General features: G+C 38.3%; 2 protein-coding genes across 2 annotated transcripts in view; one reads left to right on the top strand and one right to left on the bottom strand.

Annotated features, from left to right (window-relative positions):
• LOC141362609 (ALK tyrosine kinase receptor-like) overlaps window positions 1-21,734 on the bottom strand; it is an 810,085-nt gene that overhangs the window by 471,031 nt on the left and 317,320 nt on the right. Inside the window, exon 3 of the mRNA XM_073864911.1 lies at window positions 1,876-2,022. Within this exon, the coding sequence (XP_073721012.1) occupies window positions 1,876-2,022 (147 nt within the window). The remainder of the gene's footprint in view (window positions 1-1,875; window positions 2,023-21,734) is intronic.
• Window positions 5,539-8,207, top strand: LOC141362514 (uncharacterized). The gene is made up of 3 exons (XM_073864710.1): window positions 5,539-5,565; window positions 6,862-6,939; window positions 7,008-8,207. The coding sequence occupies exons 1-3, from the start codon at window positions 5,539-5,541 to the stop codon at window positions 7,680-7,682; spliced, it is 780 nt and encodes a 259-aa protein (XP_073720811.1). The 3' UTR covers window positions 7,683-8,207.

Raw genomic sequence — 21,734 nt, 5'->3', positions numbered from 1 at the left:
TTGTTTTCACAGTCGCAAACGGAAATACCTATGACACAGTTTTTTTTACCTGACGGGAGGGGTTCTGGTTGACCAATCACAGCGCTTGCGGTCCGCGTAGAACTGACGCGCTGTTAAAAATTTTGCGAGATGCGCGTCAGGCTACGCAGAGCTACGCACAGGCTACGGATAGCCTACGGCATAGAAACTACGCACAACTATAAATCGCCCTTAAGACGTCAGTAACACCCTGAAACTGATTTACAGTACAGTGGCCAGATTCATACAGAGGTTTTTAAAGACTGATTTCTACTCAGAAGAGGAGTTGCAAGGGTCGATCAAAGAATTTGAGTCCTCGTGCTGTGCGTCAGATGCAGAAGCTGGCTTTAAAAAACAATGTATGAGTGCTGCCTACATTGCTTTACAGGTTGCATAACAGAAGGTTAGATTGTCAATGCTCAGACTATAGCCGTCCATGCAAACATATCCAAATTTCATTCCTATAGTATTGTCCCTTGAGAAGATATACTAAAATAGTTGCAGAAATGTCAGGGGTGAACTCAAATTATATATATTGGGGTATAATTTTGAAATGATGACATGTACTGGTATGAGTTTGTATTTAAATCACCATGTTTAATTAATACACATTACACTATTCAGGCATATAGAGCAAATAACATACCAATTAATTCATTGGTGGTGGTTGAGGAGAATCCCCCTTATATCCCCCCCATATGTAAAGTGCTTTGAGTGCTGCAGAAAAAGCGCTATATAAATGTAACAAATTATATAAAACACAGATTACAAAACAGTCACATTTTTTATATATATATTCCAAGTGTACTGGGGTCAAATGTTAATTTATATAAAGACACAAAACTAATCACACTTCGCTGTAGATATCAGATCGAGGGTACAATGATTTAAAAACTGCCGCCAGAAGAAGCAAAGACACGCTATCTTTCATTGTGAAATAGAATTGCATCATTACGTCAGCTGAGATTGTGAAGCATTATTGGCTCTCGACTGTGCGTTGCATTCATGGATTTGTTCATATAAAGTGATCGTATGGCTTCAGTTTGTAAGGCTTGCAATGCACATTGTTTGTAATACTTTTATACTATTGTTTTTTTTTTTGTCAATTTATGCAATAAATACATGCGACTGTACTTTTACTTGCTTGTTTTTTATATGGTTGAGAACTGGTTGGTTAAGGGTAAGGGTGGGGTTAGATGCTCCAAAATATCTTAAAAACCATAGATGTTTATGAAACCATTTCTAAATTTACAAATTCATGAAATTAAATGCGCAATCTGACGTATAAGGCAAAAACTAAACGTAACCACAGGTGGTATAAGCTGCTGGCCGCTAGAGGGCACTAATCCCTTACACGTAACCTTTCGTCGTAATATGGTGCTTGCACAAATAAACTATGAGGTTGTTATTTTTGAAGGACAGTCTGTAAAGGAGGGTTTTGTATAAGAATAACAATGATTTAATATATATATAATATATATATATATATATATATATATATATATATATATATATATATATATATATATATATATATATATATATATATATATATATATATATATATATATATATGCAGCTCATTGCTTTATAACCACTTGCTCGGCCTCAGTCAAACAGAACCATGTGTAAAAGCAAGAAGAATTTTAAGGAATTTGATTTCTTAATGTTGTTGATGTATATTAAGTAAGGATAAGATTAATTATACTATAATCTAGCATCAAACACCTTTTAGGTTTATAAATCTAATGTAGCCAGGTTCAGAGAACAGATTCAATGCGCTTCACATTGAGCATATTTTTTAGATTTCCAGACACAACATTGTTTACAGTGTACAAAGAAATCGCGTTACTGTACCTTCCTCCCACCCATGGGAATTTGCTTTTGTCTTTTCCATAAGCTGGTCCTTTGCCCAAGAATCCTCTGCTGATGTTAAGCTCCATGCAAACTCAGGATAATATACAGTAGGCCCACGGTCACAAGATTTTCCTTTTGTGGAGCAAACTATCAAAAACAAAAAATACAATTTTCAAAGACTATATATGCATATGCAAAGATTCCACAATGTTCATTATTTAACTGAATTAAACATAGTTTTTATGGAGGCTGTATCTGTAAGAGGCTGTCAGATATAAAAAATCTAATGTGTGCAATGGCAGGTGAAAGCAGATAAAGTGTTAAATAAAGTTTTAATTCAATAATGAGGTGTCAAAGTACATTAGCATAGCTTATCTCATAACCTTATCCCTTACCTCTTTCATGCTAATAGTTTTAACACGGGTATTCACATAATCTTGAATGTCAAATGCAATTTTTCTGTTCAGCGCAGTGATGTAGTGCTGACTGAAGTGGCATATTATAGTACCTGTAATACTGTGATTTCACAGTAATAACCACCCCCACACACTACTTCATTTGATGAAATGTACTGTAGGAAGCATACATTCAAATAACCTGTGTATTTCATATGTTAATATTCTAATATATTGAAAAAGCATGATGTTTCTGTACTTTTAGGAATATAAAGTATTTTGCTGCTATAATGCTGTCCCACTTTTCTAAAAAACTGTTTTCTTAAACTGTTTCTTTCTATTTCTAGTTATATGGGTATATTTACACTTATGATAACCTGCTGGTGTTGTACTTTTGTGTAAACCCTTGAAGCAACTTAGCAGGGCTTTTACTGCATACAGTTCATCAATTTGTGCTCCCTGGGAATCCAGCCCGTGACCTTAACATTGCTAGTGCAACAATTTACCATCCAGCTACAGGAGTGTTAAAATACAATGCAATAGAATTGATAATGACAGGGATCTTTAAAGTTATTATTGTTCCACAGCTATGTTCCAATCTTTTTACTGGTTTTATATAATGTATAACACACTTCCTGTGGTTTTGCATTCTTTAGTTTTTTATTTGTTTATTGTGCTGAAATGGCTTCCAAACCATTCCAACTGTGTCATATTCGGATAGTCATATTCACTGGAGTGTTAAAAGTACCAGTGGGACCAGGTTGTTTATCAGAGGACTGCTGGTTGAAACCCCAGGCAGCGTCCAAATGTGTGCATTTTCTGTTCTTCAGCCTGGTTTCGGTTTGTGCTTTCCTGGTACTTGCTGTGTTCATTGTTAGGGAAGACAGATCCCAGAGGAGCATTTTATTGCAGAGGTTGAACTTCCATAGCTCAGACTTAATGTAATTCTCAGTAACATTTCATATAAACCTGTCTATTTGTTAAAAGTAGTAACATATATTGACATGTACTGTAAAGACTATAGCATAACTGGATGGATGAGTTCAGATCGTTTGAATTTGGAAGGATTTTGCACAGTATAAAAGACAGTCTCATCTCAAATATCTAAGAATCAAATTTACTGTAAACAAAGTCTACACTTGCAATTGACACATTACATTTGAAATGTCAGCATGAAACTGTTCATTATTAAAGTCAACATGAGACTGTTCCAAATCCATTTTCTTTGGTTTACTCCCTGACGAAGGCTTGTTTGCCGAAACGCGCCGGATTTAAAGATATGACCAATCCATATCAATAAAGGCTCATTTTTTGATCTTTGATTTTTTTTTTGGTAATCTGGCATATTACTGTGTAAAGCACTGTACAGAGGGGTGTTTGTGGCCTAAAGTTTAGGGAGTCGGGTTTGTAACCTGAAGGTCACTGTTTCGAATCTCATGGCTGGTTGTGACTGTGATGCCCTTGAGCAAGCTCTTTTCCCTCAGTTGTCCCCGGGCTACCCTGTAGGGAGAGCTGCCGGCTGCTTTACAACCAAAAAAAATAAGGAGATTTATTCTCTCTTCATCCACTTTAGGACAGACAAAGAAACCCTTTATTTAGTCATGTATGTATTACAAATGTATTATGGAAATTAATCTAAATCAAATATTCTTAAAGGATTAGTCCTCATTGATTACACATTTCATGATAATTTACTTATCCCCATGTCACCCAAGAAGTTTGTTTTTTATCAGTCAAAAACTTTTTTTTTTGAGGAAAACATTTCAGGATTTTTCTCAATGATTTGTATATAACAAACAATTCACCCCAACAGTTTGAAGGTCCAAAATGCAGTTTCAATGCAGTTTCAAAGGGCTCCAAACAATCCCAACCAAGGACGCAAGGGGGTCAAACCATGAACATAAATACAAGAAACAGAAACCATGAAACAAGAACACTAAGTGATGCAGGTTACACTGACAATACTTAACCATGTTGGTTGCACTTTATTTTACAGTACGTGTACTTACCTTGTACATATATGGTAAATAAGTTGTATCATTACTGTACTTACCAGTAGTACATACTTGGTAGTTATTATGTAACTCTAGGTAAGTACTGTGTAATAACATATACATACTTATAGTGTAGGTATACTGTAACTAACAAGAAACATTACTGTACTTACAAATAAATGTACAATAAATGTACAGTATTTAGTATTTACAGACAAGTTAGTGTAAATGACAGGTATTTATAGTGTACATATATGATAACTAATATCAAACACTTCTGTACTTACAAATTGTATATACAAACATGATAAGTGTGTGGTACCTGTAGGCCAGTGTAAGTTAATGACCGGCACATATGGTGTATGCATACTGTAACTAACGAGAAACACTAGTGTACTTACAAACTGCATATACACAATAAGTGTGTGGTACCTGCAGGCAAGTGTAAGTTATACTTATACCATACGTATATGATAACTAAGAACAAACATTACTGATGTGCCATTTTGGCACTCAGACTCAGTATCTTTGTCCTTTAAAACAAGCATTAAATAACCGTATGCATTAACTACTGGGGACATTCACTAGTATGTCCATGGTAACTGCATGGAAACAGGACTGTAAAATAAAGTGTTGCTTTTTACACAGTTATTACATAGGACCTACCACCTAAGATATAGCATCATTTACATGTCACTGTGAGGCAAACCTAACTATTGATTATCATACGCATTACAGTTTTTCTCGATTGCTAAAACACTATAACCAGGCTTTTGAACTAAAATTTTGAAACCGTAACGCCATTTTTCAAGAAGCACAATAATGTTGCTGAACTATAAACACTCCTCCCCTGCTTTAACACATGGGTCAATATTGGTGAACTGTTACTTCAAAACTCCACACAAATCCCTACATTTCTCAGTGCTTACACTATGTGGTCATGTGGAAAGCACTGGCATTCAATACTGTTCACTCAAGTCAGCACAGCTTAGGCTCAAATAGCAAACAGTTACCAAGGTGGAAACACTAAGAGTCAAAAATGAACACACAGCAATCAGATCCTTCAATAGATAGAAAAAAGAGCCCAAATCATTTCCTGAGCTTTGGAACAATGGATCCACAGAGAAATTAAGAAATAGGTTGAGGTGAAGGAGGAGGCAGAGGAGGAGGCAGAAGAGGAGGGAAAGGAGGAGGACATGGTGAAGGAGGGGGAAGAGTACATGGTAAAGGAGGAGGAAGAGGGCAAGGTGAAGGAGTAGGAAGAGGAGGAGGACATGGTGAAGGAGGAGGAAGACGACAAGGTGAGGGAGTAGGAAAAGGAGGAGGATGTGGTGAAGGAGAAGGTAGAGGACATGATGAAGGAGGAGGAAGAAGAGGAGGAAGACGTGGTGAAAGAGGAGGAGGGAGACGAAAGGCAAGGTGACAAGCAGTCTCAGATTAAATTCGTGCCACTCTAGTTGACCATGTCCTTGTCCATGGTATGACTATGAGAGAAGCTGAGCAACAAGTAAAGTCTATTTTGAGTCACTTCACCGTTGCCTCCATCTTCAGAGCCTTCAGGGAGGAAAACAGATAGATGTACTTACAGTAAGACTGCTCTGTACAGTAACTTTACTTTGCATATACTGTTGGACTATGCTACTGGAATAAAGAAATGCAACAAAATGCCTTCCATACAGATCGACATATCAGTAGATAAATGCCAGGGGTGGATCATGCAAGAGAATTTTACCCTCGTTGTTTGGCTAGGACCAATATAGCCTGTGATGTGGATGAGATTCTCTGGCCTGACCCAGAACAAAGACGGGATGTTGAGGAGGAATATTTAAAAAAAAATGTTTTACAGCTGTGCAGCACATGAATGAATAAAAATGTGTCACGACTGGTACACTAGGAAGACGAAGGAAAACCCAAACGCAGACTAAAATAAAGAATACTTTAATATATACAAAGACACAGAACCAAAACACCCACGAGGGGGTAAAACATAACAATAAACAGACACGAGAACTAACTGACTAACATTAACACTTGGAACACTAACTACATAGACTTCACAAGAGATCTGGAACAGAGAGTAAACACAGGGATCTGGAAAGGGAACAGAGAATAATACCAACGCACGGAGGACAGGACAGAAGGGTATTAAATAGGGAGAACTAACAACATACACCTGGAGCTTAATCAAACATAAGGGAGCGGGAAACAATTCACGAACCCTGAGAGAAACGTGGACCGCGGAAGGGCATGTCACACAACTCTCTCAGGGCAGACACGTACTGTCACAACCTAATCCCTCAAACTCGGATAAGACAAGAAATAGAGAGATCAGGTCATGACAGTACCCTCCCCCCAAGGGCGGATACTAGACGCCCTCAGGAGGAGACACTAAACACAGGACCTAAAGTGAGACAAAAACCAAGAAAACAATGAAACCAAAATCAATGGTAAACAAGACAACATAACAACAGGGTTGGGATGAGCTAACAAAAATAAAATACATGGAAGAGGAGGGGGAGTTACGGGAAAGTTTGAATAATGAGAGTCAGTTTGTGTCCTTACAGTTTTATGAGTTCTTTTGGTGGTGGTGGTGACAGATGAGGGAGTCCGGAGGGAGGGACAAGAGTTCACCACAACGGGAGGGGACTGACGAGGGAACACCGGAGACACAGGAGGTACAGGGAACTCAGAAACAGGAAGCACAGGGGGCACAGGGGGCACAGGAGACGAAGACTGAACCGGGCAACACAGTTCCGATCCGCCGGAAAGGACGGATTCTTCCACGTCCATCGGACGCGCCGGCGACACAGGACGCGCCGGCGACACAGGACGCGCCGGCGACACAGGACGCGCCGGCGACACAGGACGCGCCGGCGACACAGGACGCGCCGGCGACACAGGACGCGCCGGCGACACAGGACGCGCCGGCGACACAGGACGCGCCGGCGACACAGGACGCGCCGGCGACACAGGACGCGCCGGCGACACAGGACGCGCCGGCGACACAGGACGCGCCGGCGACTCTGGAGACTTGGGGGAAGTAGATGGTACCGGCTGCACGGGAGAGGTGTTCTTCCTCCTCGTCTTCCGTCTGGGACGAGGAGCGGAAAGCGCCGAAGGAGTGGGAGACAGCACGGCCGGACCACCCAACTCCGAAGCTGAGCCACCCGACGCCGAGTCCCAGGAGGCATGTCTCTCACGTTTCCCCCTGAGACTGTCGGGTGGACAGGACACCGGTGGCAGAGACGAGAATGCCGTGTCTGTAGAGAACACTCCCACTCGCCGACGCTCCGGGATGGTTGCCAGAGGGGCTGGAAAAGAGGTCCTTCCTCCCTGGAATGCCCCTCTGGCCGTGGCACCTCTCCACGCGTTGCTTCCCCCGCGTCGAACCAGTCTAGTACCACGAAAAGCCTCGTAGTCAATATTCGGGTTCAGATCCATAGTCCGCTGGGTTTAGTATTGGCGTTGGTATTCTGTCACGACTGGTACACTAGGAAGACGAAGGAAAACCCAAACGCAGACTAAAATAAAGAATACTTTAATATATACAAAGACACAGAACCAAAACACCCACGAGGGGGTAAAACATAACAATAAACAGACACGAGAACTAACTGACTAACATTAACACTTGGAACACTAACTACATAGACTTCACAAGAGATCTGGAACAGAGAGTAAACACAGGGATCTGGAAAGGGAACAGAGAATAATACCAACGCACGGAGGACAGGACAGAAGGGTATTAAATAGGGAGAACTAACAACATACACCTGGAGCTTAATCAAACATAAGGGAGCGGGAAACAATTCACGAACCCTGAGAGAAACGTGGACCGCGGAAGGGCATGTCACACAACTCTCTCAGGGCAGACACGTACTGTCACAACCTAATCCCTCAAACTCGGATAAGACAAGAAATAGAGAGATCAGGTCATGACAAAATGTGCTAATGCATACATTGATTGTGTCTTTTTTGGTCAAATGAAGGTTTTTGAGTGGGAGAACCACAAGCAACTTGCCAGTTTTGGATACATTGTTTTGAATTTATTGCACCAGTGTGTAAGACTATGTTGTAGTGTGTGTGTTTTTGAAAGCTTGTGTGTGTTGTCTGAGGGAAAATGTTGGTTTTTCAGAAAGAGTGAATGGTTTTGAGTGTAGAGCTTCATTTTGACCTGAAAATATGATGTTTGGAGTATTGTGTGAGGCGTTATGATATTGTGTTTACCGTTTTGAGAATATGAGGCATAGTTTCAATAAATGTGTTTAAGCAACCGGGAAAAACTGTAACTACTGGGTACATTCATTAATACGTCCATGGTTACTGCATGGAAACAGGACTGTAAAATAAAGTGATGCTTTTTACACAGTTATTACATTGGACCTACCACCTAAGATATAGCATCATATACATGTCACTGTGAGGCACACCCAACCATTGACTATTTTTACAAGTACACACATATTGTGTATACAATTTGTAAGTACAGAAGTGTTTGACATTAGTTATCATATAGGTACACTATAAATACCTGTCATCAACCCTAACTTGCCTGTAAATACTAAATACTTCAATTGTACATTTATTTGTAAGTACAGTAATGTTTCTTGTTAGTTACAGTATACCTACACTATAAGTATGTATCTGTTATTACCCAGTACTTATCTAGAGTTACATAATAACTACCAAGTATGTACCATTGGTAAGTACAGTAATGATACCAGTTATTTACCATGTAGATACCTAAAAGTAAGTACCACACATGTGTCAGTAAGTAGAACTTATTTACCATATATGTACAATTAAGTACATGTACTGTAAAATAAAGTGCTACCGCAATGTGACTAGGTGACTGAACAGGCTTTATACAATACAAACAGGAAGTGAATGGTGAAGTGTGACATGACATGATTTCAAAATAAAAGACCAGAGACATGACTTCAAAATAAAAGACCTAACAACAGAACTAAAAACAAAACCATTACACTCATAATTTTCACTCTGGGTGCTTTTTGGCCAGTGTGAGTAATCAATTGTTCCAATCACTCAAGAAAGTGATGCTTTCACGAAATTTGGTTTTAAAAATATGCTGCTTTAAAGCTTGGCCTAACATTGGAGGAAGTGCCTGATGTTAAAACTATTTCAGTCCTTTCTTTCCACTTACTGATTATCAGTCACAATTACAATGATGGTAAGTCATTTGTTAAAGATTCCAGATAATGGTGATTAAATGCTAGAATGAGACTCCAAGGTTCCAAGATGTGAAGTGCTGTAATGACTCTCTTCAAAGTTGAATTTTACGAACACTAAGTGGAGTTTGCATTGATGAGCCTGCACCATGTGTATGATGCTCTAAACCCTTTGTTGCAGGTTACAAATTCATTGTGAAAAGATATTTGAAATGGTTGTATGTATAAAACATGCAAACATGATAGCACAGCAAAAAATGACAGATTAACTTGGGATGTTCCTCCACTCAGGGGTAAACTACAAGACAGTGTTAGAGTTATCAGCTCTCACAAAATGATTTACTAAGACTCAAAGTAACTTCAGAAACAATACATTTGTGAGCAAATTAATACAACTCTATTCTGATCGAGTACCCAACCTTGCTAGCTGACTTTCATTCATTGGATCTTTATTTAGGACCCCTTAAGACACCTGTCTTTTTGGACACAGTCTTACAGTATATGTGCTTACAAACAAACAGGCATTTTTAGGATGGAGCAGTGAAAACTACACTAGCCTAATAGCTAACCTGCAGCCCACGTGTGACATGACAAAATGCTGTTAAATTTGACCTATAAAATAAGCATTTACAGAGATGTTGTAAAGGCAGAGCTTATAAATTAATTTAATAAACTGCTTAGTTATCAGGGTTAAATTATTGTCAGCATTGTTTAATAAACTGCTTAGTTATGAGGGTCAAATAATTGTCAGCATTGTTTCATAAGTATAACTCAAGGGAAATTTCAATGATACAAATACGTAATTTACTGTTTTATCATTTTCAATTAAAATTATATGACAAATCATTTACGCGTGGACACTGCATCCTTGATCTACACACCCACAGTCTTAATTGAGAATTTTCCACTCTTTACGTTATAAATGAGGCTTAGGAAAATGATTTAACAAAGCCTGCAACAAGTTTAGGATGTGTCGCATGGCTTCTGCATCCACTGTAGTGGAAAACTAAGGGAGAATTGATGACTTACCAAATGGCCAAGGACACTGATTCTATTGCACATTTATTATCATTTAGGCCTCTAATTTATCCAATGTCTTAATTCACTGAATGCTTGATCATGTCCCCTTTGACACCTATTGAATCAAACACTATGACCGATCAGTCACAGTGACCCTGGAAATGCCTGCAATTAAACTCTGAACATTTGAAGTAATGGTTTCTTTGTAGCTTTGTTTCCATCTGTCTATTTACATCAAAGAACATTACAATGTTTGTTAGTCTTAACTAGTGTAAAACACAGGTGACAAGATTCATTTCATGAACTCATTTCATTCAATACATTATGTCATATAATAAAAATAATTTACTTCCTGTCACCAAGAATTTGCACTTTATATGAGCTTGTTTTGGCAGGGTATAAACATTTTTTAAAGCTTGTGAACATGCTTTAGAATATTACAGAATGGCTGCACTTGGTTGCAGAGGATTCTGTAAAATGCTGATATACTTAGACATTTTGACCTGCTTGTTATGCGTGACTTCAATTATGCAAAGCATTTTCAGCTCTGACATGATTCAACATACTATTTGGATGATTAAAAGACATTTTCAAGGGGCAAAAGGCTTCTAGTTTTAAACTGCTGCCTCCAAACTCACTTACATCTGAATATTTTGTTGCATTTCGTAATGTGCCTGTTTGTGTATAACCTGATTATTTGTCAGGGGCTATGGGTTTAGCATAAAATTTCCATAATTGCAATACACACAGATTCTAGGCATTGTTTAAAAAGCTTTATAATGGAATTGCCCAAATGTTGTGCTATACATGTATATTTTATCTCATACTACATTCCCCACTTAGAGCCCCGAGATGATTGCACCAAAAAAAGTGCAAATGGCAGAGTTTGGAATCACCCAAGTTTTGCTACAGCTGAGCATTCTCTCTTTGATCTCGCCACACAACAGGGAGGGTTTGTCTGTAAACGCTTTCAACCATGAGCCATTTCAACCTTTACAGACCATAAATTTGCTCATTCAAAATGGTCAATTATTCCCCTAGCTCTTTATGTCCCACTCAGATGAGGCACAAGATCATAAAGACCTTGAATGGCAGGAGGCATGTGGAATGACTAAGCTTCATGAGTGGTAATGCATGTATTAAAGCTTTATAGCTTTTGACTGACACCTTAGCTCTAAGTAGTAATGTCAGCATCTGACTGAATACCTGTGGCTTGTCCACAGTCTGTTTACTGATTTTTAATGCTACTGTAATCCAAAATGACAAGTGTTGGTTGAAATCACAAGTTTTAAATTGATACTGTAAGTAATGATTTTTATAATTGTTGCCTGGAAAATGTAGTGGGCTGATTTGACGGTGAAGTCGATTTTTATGACCAAAATGATATACAGTGAGGAAAATAAGTATTTGAACACCCTGCTATTTTGCAAGTTCTCCAACTTAGATATCATGGAAGGGGTCTGAAGTTGTCATCTTAGGTGCATGTCCACTATGAGAGACATAATCCAAAAAACTCCAGAAATCACAATAGTTAATAGTTATTTTTTTAAACTATTTATTTGTATGATACAGCTGCAAATAAGTATTTGAACACCAGTCTATCAGCTAGAATTCTGACCCTCAAAGACCTGTTAGTCTGCCTTTAAAATGTCAACCTCCATTCCATTTATTATCCTAAATTAAATGCACCTGTTTGAGGTCGTTAGCTGCATAGAGACACCTGTCCACCCCCATACAATCAGTAAGAATCCAACTACTAACATAGTAGTTTGGCCAAGACCAAAGAGCTATCCAAAGACACTAGAGACAAAATTGTACACATCCACAAGGCTGAATAGGGCTACGGGAAAATTGCCAAGCAGCTTGGTAAAAAAGGTCTACTATTAGAGCAATCATTAGAAAATGGAAGAAGCTAAACATGACTGACAATCTCCCTCGGACTGGGGCTCCATGCAAGATCTCACCTTGTGCGGTCTTAATGATCCTAAGAAAGGTAAGAAATCAGCCCAGAACTACACGGGAGGAGCTTGTCAATGACCTGAAAAGAGCTGGGACCACCGTTTCCAAGATTACTGTTGGTAATACACTAAGACGTCATGGTTTGAAATCATGCATGGCATGGAAGGTTCCCCTGCTTAAACCAGCACATGTCCAGGCCCGTCTTAAGTTTGCCAATGATCATTTGGATGATCCAGAGGGGTCATGGGAGAAAGTCATGTGGTCAGATGAGACCAAAATAGAACTTTTTGGTTATAATTCCACTAAACGTGTTTGGAGGAAGAAGAATGATGAGTCCCATCCCAAGAACACCATCCCACCTGTGAATCATGGGGGTGTTTTTCTGCACATGGGACAGGGCGACTGCACTCTAATAAGGAGAGGATGACGGGCCATGTATTGAGAGATTTTGGGGAACAACCTCCTTCCCTCAGTTAGAGCATTAAAGATGGGTCGAGGATGGGTATTCCAACTTGACAATGATCTGAAGCACACAGCCAGAATAACCAAGGAGTGGCTCTGTAAAAAACATATCAAGGTTCTAGCGTGGCCTAGCCAGTCTCCAGACCTAAACCCAATAGAAAATCTTTGTAGGGAGCTTAAACTCCGTGTTTCTCTGTGACAGGCCAGAAACTTGAGTGATCTAGAGAAGATCTGTGTGGATGAGTGGGCCAAAATCCCTCCTGAAGTGTGTGCAAACCAGGTGAAGAACTACAGGAAACGTTTGACCTCTGTAATTGCAAACAAATGCTACTATACCAAATATTAAAGCAACACTAAAGAGTTTTTGCTCTTTGCTCCCCCTAGAGGTTGAAAGCGGAATTGTCCATTACCACTGTCGTAAATAATTTAGCCTACTGCAGCAAAGCTGGCTCTGATTGGATCTGCCGTAAAGCAAATTTTTGTAGTTTTCACTCAAACTACAGGAACGCGACCCGACGGTTGGAAACTTTTTTAGTGCGGTTTTGGCCAATAGAGGGCTGCAAAGCGAATGTGAAAGTGCCGTTCACCCTATTATATTGGTTTATGTATTGCATGCCATTAAACTTGCCCTTAAATACACAACAATGTGACCCACACTCTAAAATATGCTGGGTTATTTTAAACCCAGCACTGGATGATAAAGGGATAATCCCAACCCATTGGATTATAATTATGCTGCTTTGTCCCTTTTTGAAAATAGCCCAGCATATTAAGAGTACAGTATATGTAAAATCCCAGCTAAAATATTTTTAGTGATGTACTGTTTATAGATAAAATCATCTTTCATAATATAACATTTTGTTCAAATATAACATTTATATGTTTAATATTGTCGAGTCATGTAATTGAAATTACACAAAAAATGCTGGGTTATTTTCAATCAAGTGTCAAGTCAAAAAGTGATGAACCTAGCTGCTTTTTTGGTTGAAACAACAGAGCACATGGGAAAATCACAATCCAACTGGTTGGGTTTGTCCCTTTTTGACCAAACACTGGTTTAAAAAATAACACAGCAGTTTAGAGTGTAAAGTCAAATCAATGATTCCAATCAAATTTTGATGCTCCTCTCAAAATTCGATTATGGGACTTTATGGGGCACAAATTGCAAAATAATCTAAATTATTCATCTTTTGGCATGTAAGCCAGTCAGTCACTTCCTACTCATGCAGCTTATTGTTGATAAGAATAAGCTGCAGTGTGAATCTAACATTCAAAACAGCAATAGTCTAGCTATGTATGTGAGACCACGCTTACTGCAAATAAGCCCCACGAATAGCAGCAGGTTTATAAACACACAGGTAAAACCATTTGAAACATTTGTCATCGTTAGTCAATGGTAGTTAAAAGATTAGCTTCAGTAGAAAGGTATTTATGAATCGCTGGCTTTAACAGTTATGATTGCTGTCTCATTGGGAAATGATTGAACACATTTTGATGGAGTTCTTTCAATGCACCAAAGAAATTTGCTTGTTGATGACAATAGAAACAGAGCAGGCACGATACAAAAATAAATGGAAAGGCCAAATTGCTTCAGCAGGGGATAAATTACAAGGCTGATTCATTCTAGGTATTGGAGTTCGCTCATTGCAGATGCACAGTTTGATTCGCTTTTGGTGGCGGGAAGACTTATAAAGAGAGCGTGCATTCAGTTAATGAGGCTGTAATGTCAGAGTGACCCCAGCCTCCTTTATCACACAAGCTGAGATTGAGAGCTACAGTACTATACAAAGGCCGGCCAAAACATTACCAGTTGTGGCCATCCGAATACAAATGACCACTCACAGCTTTCCTTGATGGAATTTCAAATGAGGAAAAAAACACAAATGCGTACATATGTTGTTATATAATATTCTTTTAAATTTTAATATACATTAGATGTTATAGGTACTTATCCTTTGTCAGCATCACAGTTTAGTCTATTACACAAAATTATGAACATTTTATTGTTGAAATATTCACTAGGCCTGCTTGTTTATGTATCCATGTGACCGCTTTATGGCCTGTGCACTCCCCTTGTCCCCTGTCGGCCTGTCATATACTAGAAGAGGACCGGGTACTGTAGATGGATGCATGAGTCAGTGTAGACTGCTGAGGGAGACGCAGAGTGATATGGACAGGTTAAATAAAATAAAACATAAGACAGCTGCACTACCATACATGTATCAATCTTCAATGCATTTGAATTATTTTTTACTTTTTTCTGTCTTGTACTGAGCAACTGATGAAAATCAATCTAACTTTTATTTCATTTCAGATGAATTCTGAGATTGTTGCATGCACAGCCTGCTACGTCAGTGGACAGCAGTTAGAAATCAAAGCATAATAGGATGCATGAGGGCAGGTTCAGAAGGATGTGGACTGGATCCTTGCCCTCATGTCCTGCATCATCAACTTTTACTATCTTGCATTTTGGCATATTATGACAGTGGGCCCAAAGGACCTATTAACAAAATGCACAAACGTGTGCCAGCTGCACTATGTCCAAGAAATGAGGCAGTACATTTTAGAAGACTTACTTATAACACCATTAAACAAGATGCCTATATTACTAGAGTTGCCATTACTTGAAATAGATACTTTTATAAGAAGATGTGAAACCATAAAAGCAGTCATTATGTGGTTCTAGGTGTCATTTTCAAAGACCCATGGCATACACTCTAAATTCACACTATTGACCAACTTTCCTGACCACCTATTACTTGTTTTCATCTAAAGTTGTTAAGTTTATCTTTTGCACAAGATTGGAATATGACATCAAACATTTGAGAATAAAGCACTGTTTCTATTTAGCAAGTCAAAGATAAACCACTGTAGTTTTTTTCATATTTTAAATTATTTGCATATCAGAGTGCGCTGACAAAACTCAGTAAATGTGGTCCTGTCATTTTGCATTCAGAGGCAGATGACTGCTCTTTGGAAACGTAGTTGTGACAGATAATTCTGGGACATCACTATACCAAACCTCTTTGACGACAGAATTCATTTAAACATTTCAGTATGACCAAAACAAGAAATTAGATGCTGTGCGCCTAGATCGTTTTTGCTGGTTACTCCAGTTATGCTATCATTGCACCAGTTACGTCAGAAAAGGTCACATTACTTTTTATAAAAGGATAGAGGAATTTACTTTTTAAATATGTTTCCATCATAGTTTGTGCACACAAATTCTTATAGGATAAGACATTTTAACAGTTCAGTAGAGCACACACATATTTTATCTGCATTTTTGCATCTGCATTTTAGAACATCTTGTTGTTTCTTCCAGCATGTTTATGAGATTATACATGCACAGAAAAGTAGGTGGATGGAAACATGTCTACTGACAAAAGATTGTACATATACTCTTAAAAATAAAGGTGAATTAAAGGTTCTTTACATTCAGGGTGCGATTTTTTTTTGGGGGGGGGGGTTATACCCCCTCTGTTCTTTCCCTGCCTCTAATGATTTATTTTTTAACCTTGGTGGGGACAAAATGTATTCCCCCATGGTAATCAAACAGCTATATAAATAGCCAAAATAAAGATAATTTAATATAAGTAAAAACACTGCCACGCAATAGTGCAAACGACAGTAAAATCAGGGATGGAGCATTACAAATGTCACGAAGCACTAATAGTCTATTTCAGTGTAAATAATAAATGAAAAGGATTATTTGCAGCATACCATTGTATTACTATTCGGAATGAGACAGCAGAAACTATTGTCATTAAAATCAAGGGGAACTCCCAAGATGGTCCCTGGTTCAAGGCCCGGCTAGGGCAGGTGGCCTTTGCATGTCAGTTCCGTGAATGTTTTATTACGTTTCTGTAATGGTGGCCAGCTAGTTAGTGAGAGCTGTGCAGTAAAAGTAAACCTCACTCCACAACCTCCAGAAATGGTTCGAATCTTGCTCAGGGTGGATGTGAGTAAGACTGGTTACATTTCTATATACTTATTTCAACAGTTACAAGAAATAGCTTGATACCCTAAATGATCAATACAAGCCTGTGGTTCATAATTTATTTTCATTTATAAAAAATATTGGAAAAACACCCAACCCCTCTGATTTTATTTTCACCATTGAATCTGTTTACATTGATGCCATAAAATAAAAAATTTTGATTCCTCAATGAACATTCAGGCAGGGATTCTCAAACTTTTGGGGCCCCTTACAAGGGCGAAAAATTTCTAAGGACCCCCTTATAAGTTAAGTACATGCTTTTCATGTACGTTGGTTGAATGGTTGGCTTTCTGGTTGAATGGTTCCATAAAGAACCAATAATGTTTCCTCTATTGCAGAAGTACTCAATTTAAGTTAGAAGATTCTTTATTTTATTTTCCATCAGAGGACCGAAACAATACTTACAGTGGCAAGAAAAAGTTTGTGAACCCCTAGAAATGAACTGGTTTTCTACAGTGATTTGCCATAAAGTGTCATCTGATCCTCATCTGGGTCACAACAATAGACAAACAAAATGTGCATAAACTGACAACACACAAATAATTTTAGTTTGTTTTCTTTTTTGAAAACACCCATGATCCATGATCTCTGAAAGCCAATGCTGACATTTGAAATCACCTAAACAAACACACCCCTACCCCAATAGAATCTGGACCTTCTTTAGATAGACAAGCCCCACACATATCCAACCCAGGCAACGATGTCGTTTAGACACGCACCTTACTGCTGATTGGCTACAAGTGTGTTTTGGTAATTGGACCGACTCCTTTTTCCAAAGCGTTTTTCAGAAATCGCTCACTCCGCCTTTAAAGAGTGTACAATTCACTTTTTTACATTTCCTTTGGTGTGTAAGGGGCTGTTTACACTTGGTATTAAGATGTGTTTTTGTCGATCGGATCACAAGTGGACGAGAGAGACACATCACATTTACACCTGGTATTTAAATCCGTCTATTTTGTCCACTTCTGTCCTCAATACCATAAGGGGGTGGTCTGTCGAGACTGCGTGCGAGTTTCTTTGCTGTCATTTAAACGCGAGCTGAAGTAATAATGAGTTTATATGGACGCAAACTAATATTATGTTGGAGTCCGCTGCTTGTGTTGTAAGTAGGGATAGGTACGATTTGATTACCGGTTTCACGATGAACCATGATCTCCTGGTGGTTAGTATTATCGTTTAAAATGTAATTATCATTACAACCATGTTTGATTACCGTGATTTTAAAAACTCATGGTACATCCTGTCCAGCCAGAATCAGTTTTACGCAGGCACGCACATGCAACATAGTTTTTTGCACAAGAAGGCATTTAAGGGATAATGTATTGTATTCATTCATGGTAAACGGCCTCTATGTGTCTAAGTTAAACTGGTTTTGTAAAGGGGAATGGGCAAAAATTCCTTCTACTGAAGCACTTGATTGAAGTAATTGCTGCCAAAAGAGGTTTAACAAGCTATTAGATTCAAAGGTTCACTTACATTTTTCTCCAGCACTGTGAATGTTTAATGGGTGTTTAAAAGACACAAGAAACTAGAATTGTTTTTTGTTTTTTTGTCAGCTTATGCACATTGTATTTGTCTATTGTTGTAACCTAGATGAGGATTAAATTACATTTAATGGCAATTCACTGTAAAAAATACAATTAATTCCTAGGGGTTCACATCCTTTTCCTTGCAACTGTATATAACTTTAAGAACAAGCGGGACAATGTTTGAAAAAGTACAACTGTACTTAAAGAGTGCACATTAGTACTTCATATTGGTACCAAATATATACATATCTGTAAAAGGTGCAGTCCCAGCTTTTGAACCTTTATTTACTGAGTGCAGTGTGTGGTATTAAATTATATAAGTAAAGATAATTAATTAATTGTATGTCAAAAAATGTTCTTAATAAAAGAAAATTCATTTTGAAGTGCAATAAACATGACGAGTAATGTTGTATATAACCTGTCACAAGCTTGGTTTCCATCCAAACGTAAAGCAAATCTTTTCAAATTCGCAAAAAAAGATTAACAAACAAATGCGAATTAGGCGCATTTCCAACAAGTTGTTTGAGCGAATAAACAAAGGTAGTGGTAACCTAGTTACCAATGGTAAACAAAACAAGGTACGCTTGTAAAATGAAGACAGGACTGCATGCAGTCATGATGGGGCTAATTAATTTATTAGCAGTGCAGCTTTTAAGAATTTATTTAGCGAATGCATTTCCATTTCCCGTTATTTGCATTAACTCTTTTTCACATAAGTCAAAAACCACCTCAAGTGAGTCTAAAAACTTTTTTTGCAAAAAGGGATTTTTATTAGAAATGTGGCATTTCCATCCCTCGTTTTTAATGCGATACTTCAAAACGCGCATAAAATCATGGTGTTGGAAACATGGCTACTGAACCGATGTTGTTGAACATCCATAGTCATAGGGTACAATACTTTAAGGATAATAATTTTACTCCTTATTTTGCTGTGTTTTTATTTTCTGGAGTGTTATAGTGAAAGTATAAACTTTGATACATCGTTTCTGCACTCCTGTTGTTAAAATAAGTGAGCCATCTGCAGCTCTTAATGTAGCGTGTCTTTAACAGGAGAGAAACAACACAAACATATAAAAATAGTAGAATAATATTACGAAAATATTAGGATATAAAACCGAAAGATCATCACCATAAATCCCTGAGCTCATAAGTGTCCATAGTGTTAGTGTCATGCCCATTTTAAACTTTAGAAAAGGAAGTTTTTAAATGATTGTATGTTGTCTCGTGGACTTGCGAAAAAATAGTTACCCATTATTGCATTATTAAAAGTCAGGTGGGATGTCCTCTAAAAGGCTTCCAAGAGAAGCATTGGCCTCATTCAGCAGTGTACAAAATGGCTGAGAATATTAGATTATACAACTTTCATTGCATAAATGTTTGAATGTCTGTACCTCTCAATTGCTATAAACAAACCCACCAGCCAACATGTCTATTAACCAGTGGCGGCTTATTCAATAGGGGGTGCTTGCGCGCCGCCCCCATAAAGTTGGCCAGAGAAAAAAGATATTCTAACATGTTACAAAAAAGTTAAATATATAATGCAAATTAATACATAATTAAATTGTTTATTTCACTCTTAGTCATGTTATGCTTTAATTAAAAAATATCCATAATCAAAACTGAGTTTGTTGTGTGTGTGTGTTGTGAAGACCCAAACGAGTGTCTATGTAGTTCAGTAAAAAGGGTAAAACATGTGACCTGAGGCTGAGCTCTAATTGGCTCTAATTGGATCCGCCCTGGGGTGCAGGATTGTGTGCCCCAAACCCTCCCATTTATATTGTAAGCGAATCAATAACGTTTTTATGTCTTTGACCTCATGTGATTGGATCGTTCTCAAAGTCTTATAACTGCGTTGCAGATTGTCATGTAACTGCTAGATACAGTACTGATCAGTGAAAGCAAGTGAAATACCTTTACAAAACCTTTAGTTGATGAATAAATAAAGGATTAATGAGCTTGGGACAAATTAAGCACTTTCGGCAAACAGAGTTGGCTAACGTAAGCTGGATGCTATGTAAGTCATATGCCTTTTATTATCCCCTGTTTGGGGTTAGTCTGCATATACTGAGCGAAATTTTGTGCCGCATTTGAGCTGGCTTCGCGTGGAACATGCTCAGATAATCCAGTATTTTCCATGGCTTTGTCAATTTTGTTGCAACTTTACTGTGTGTGTGTGTGTGTGTGTCTATGCGTGTGTGTGTTAGACAGCATTAACCGAAGTGTAATGTAAGAGCATGAAATCAATTCAAAACAAAAGTAAAACTGTAAGTCATATGTCTGAAGTAAAAACACAAAATCAAGAGTTATCTGCCCTTCTGAGTTTATTACACAAGATGGTTTCAGATACACAGTGTCATGAGTTTAATTCAAATCAGTTCATATTTGCCTGTTCAGCACAAAGTTCGGGTGTTTTATCGCCAGTGGCGGCTGGTCACTCGGGGGTGCTGGGGCGCCGCCCCCCAAACTTGGCCAGAGAAGAAAGCTACTTTAACATGTTACAAAAAGTTAAATATATAATGCAAATTAATACAAAATAAAATTGTTTAGTTGTACTATTTCACTCTTAGTCATGTTATCATTTATTTAAAAAAATAAAAACTGAGTTTGTTGTGTGTGTGTCATGTTTGTGTGTCTGGGATGCACCCCTAATGAGTGTCTAAGTAGGTCAGTTAAAAGGGTAAAAACATGTGACCTGAGGCTGAGCTCTAATTGACTGGTTTCAGATCCGCCCTGGGGCGCAGGACTGTGCGCCCCAAACCCTCCCACTTATGTTGTACACGAATCAATAATGTTTTTATGTCTTTGACCTCATGTGATTGGATCGTTCTCAGATTCTCACAACCGCGTTGCAGATTGCCATGTAACTGCTAGATACAGCACTGATCAATGAAAGCAAGTGAATAAAATATGAAAAATCACCCTTTACAAGACGTTTAGTTGAAGAATAAATTAAGGATTATGGAGCTTGGGACAAATTGAGCAGCAAGAAGTGATCGCAGACGAGTTTACACTGTATGCTTTTCCAGCACTTATGGCAAACGGAGTTGGCTAACGTTAGCAGGATGCTATGAAAGTCATATGCCTTTTATTATGAGCTATTTCATTTGAGCTGGCAATGAGTTTCGATTAGTTTCAGTCAAACAAAGCTTTGACGTTCCATTGAGGAACGTGTTAAAAAGTGGAGAGATATGCTTTAAACAGATGTTTAATGTGAGCGTCTCATTGGTGTGGCTGTTGATGAAGTGCACAACGTTGTTCTATGGTGGGTAATGTTGTTTATTTAGATGCTATTTGGTTGCGGCTGGATATTT

The sequence above is a fragment of the Misgurnus anguillicaudatus genome, unplaced genomic scaffold (genome assembly GCF_027580225.2).
Source record: "Misgurnus anguillicaudatus unplaced genomic scaffold, ASM2758022v2 HiC_scaffold_28, whole genome shotgun sequence".
In the NCBI taxonomy this organism is placed as follows: domain Eukaryota; kingdom Metazoa; phylum Chordata; class Actinopteri; order Cypriniformes; family Cobitidae; genus Misgurnus; species Misgurnus anguillicaudatus.
The sequence above is the reverse complement of the archived record's forward strand: the minus strand, read 5'-3'. Positions and strand labels throughout refer to the sequence as shown.

Excerpts from the sequence above, each read along its gene's own strand:
- LOC141362514 (XM_073864710.1), top strand. The coding sequence starts at position 5,539 with ATGGTGAAGGAGGAGGAAGACGACAAG. Across the intron at positions 5,566-6,861 it reads AGGAGGAGGAAGACGACAAG|ATGAGGGAGTCCGGAGGGAG; the intron begins GTGAGGGAGTAG and ends TGGTGGTGACAG. Across the intron at positions 6,940-7,007 it reads GAACACCGGAGACACAGGAG|CAACACAGTTCCGATCCGCC; the intron begins GTACAGGGAACT and ends GACTGAACCGGG.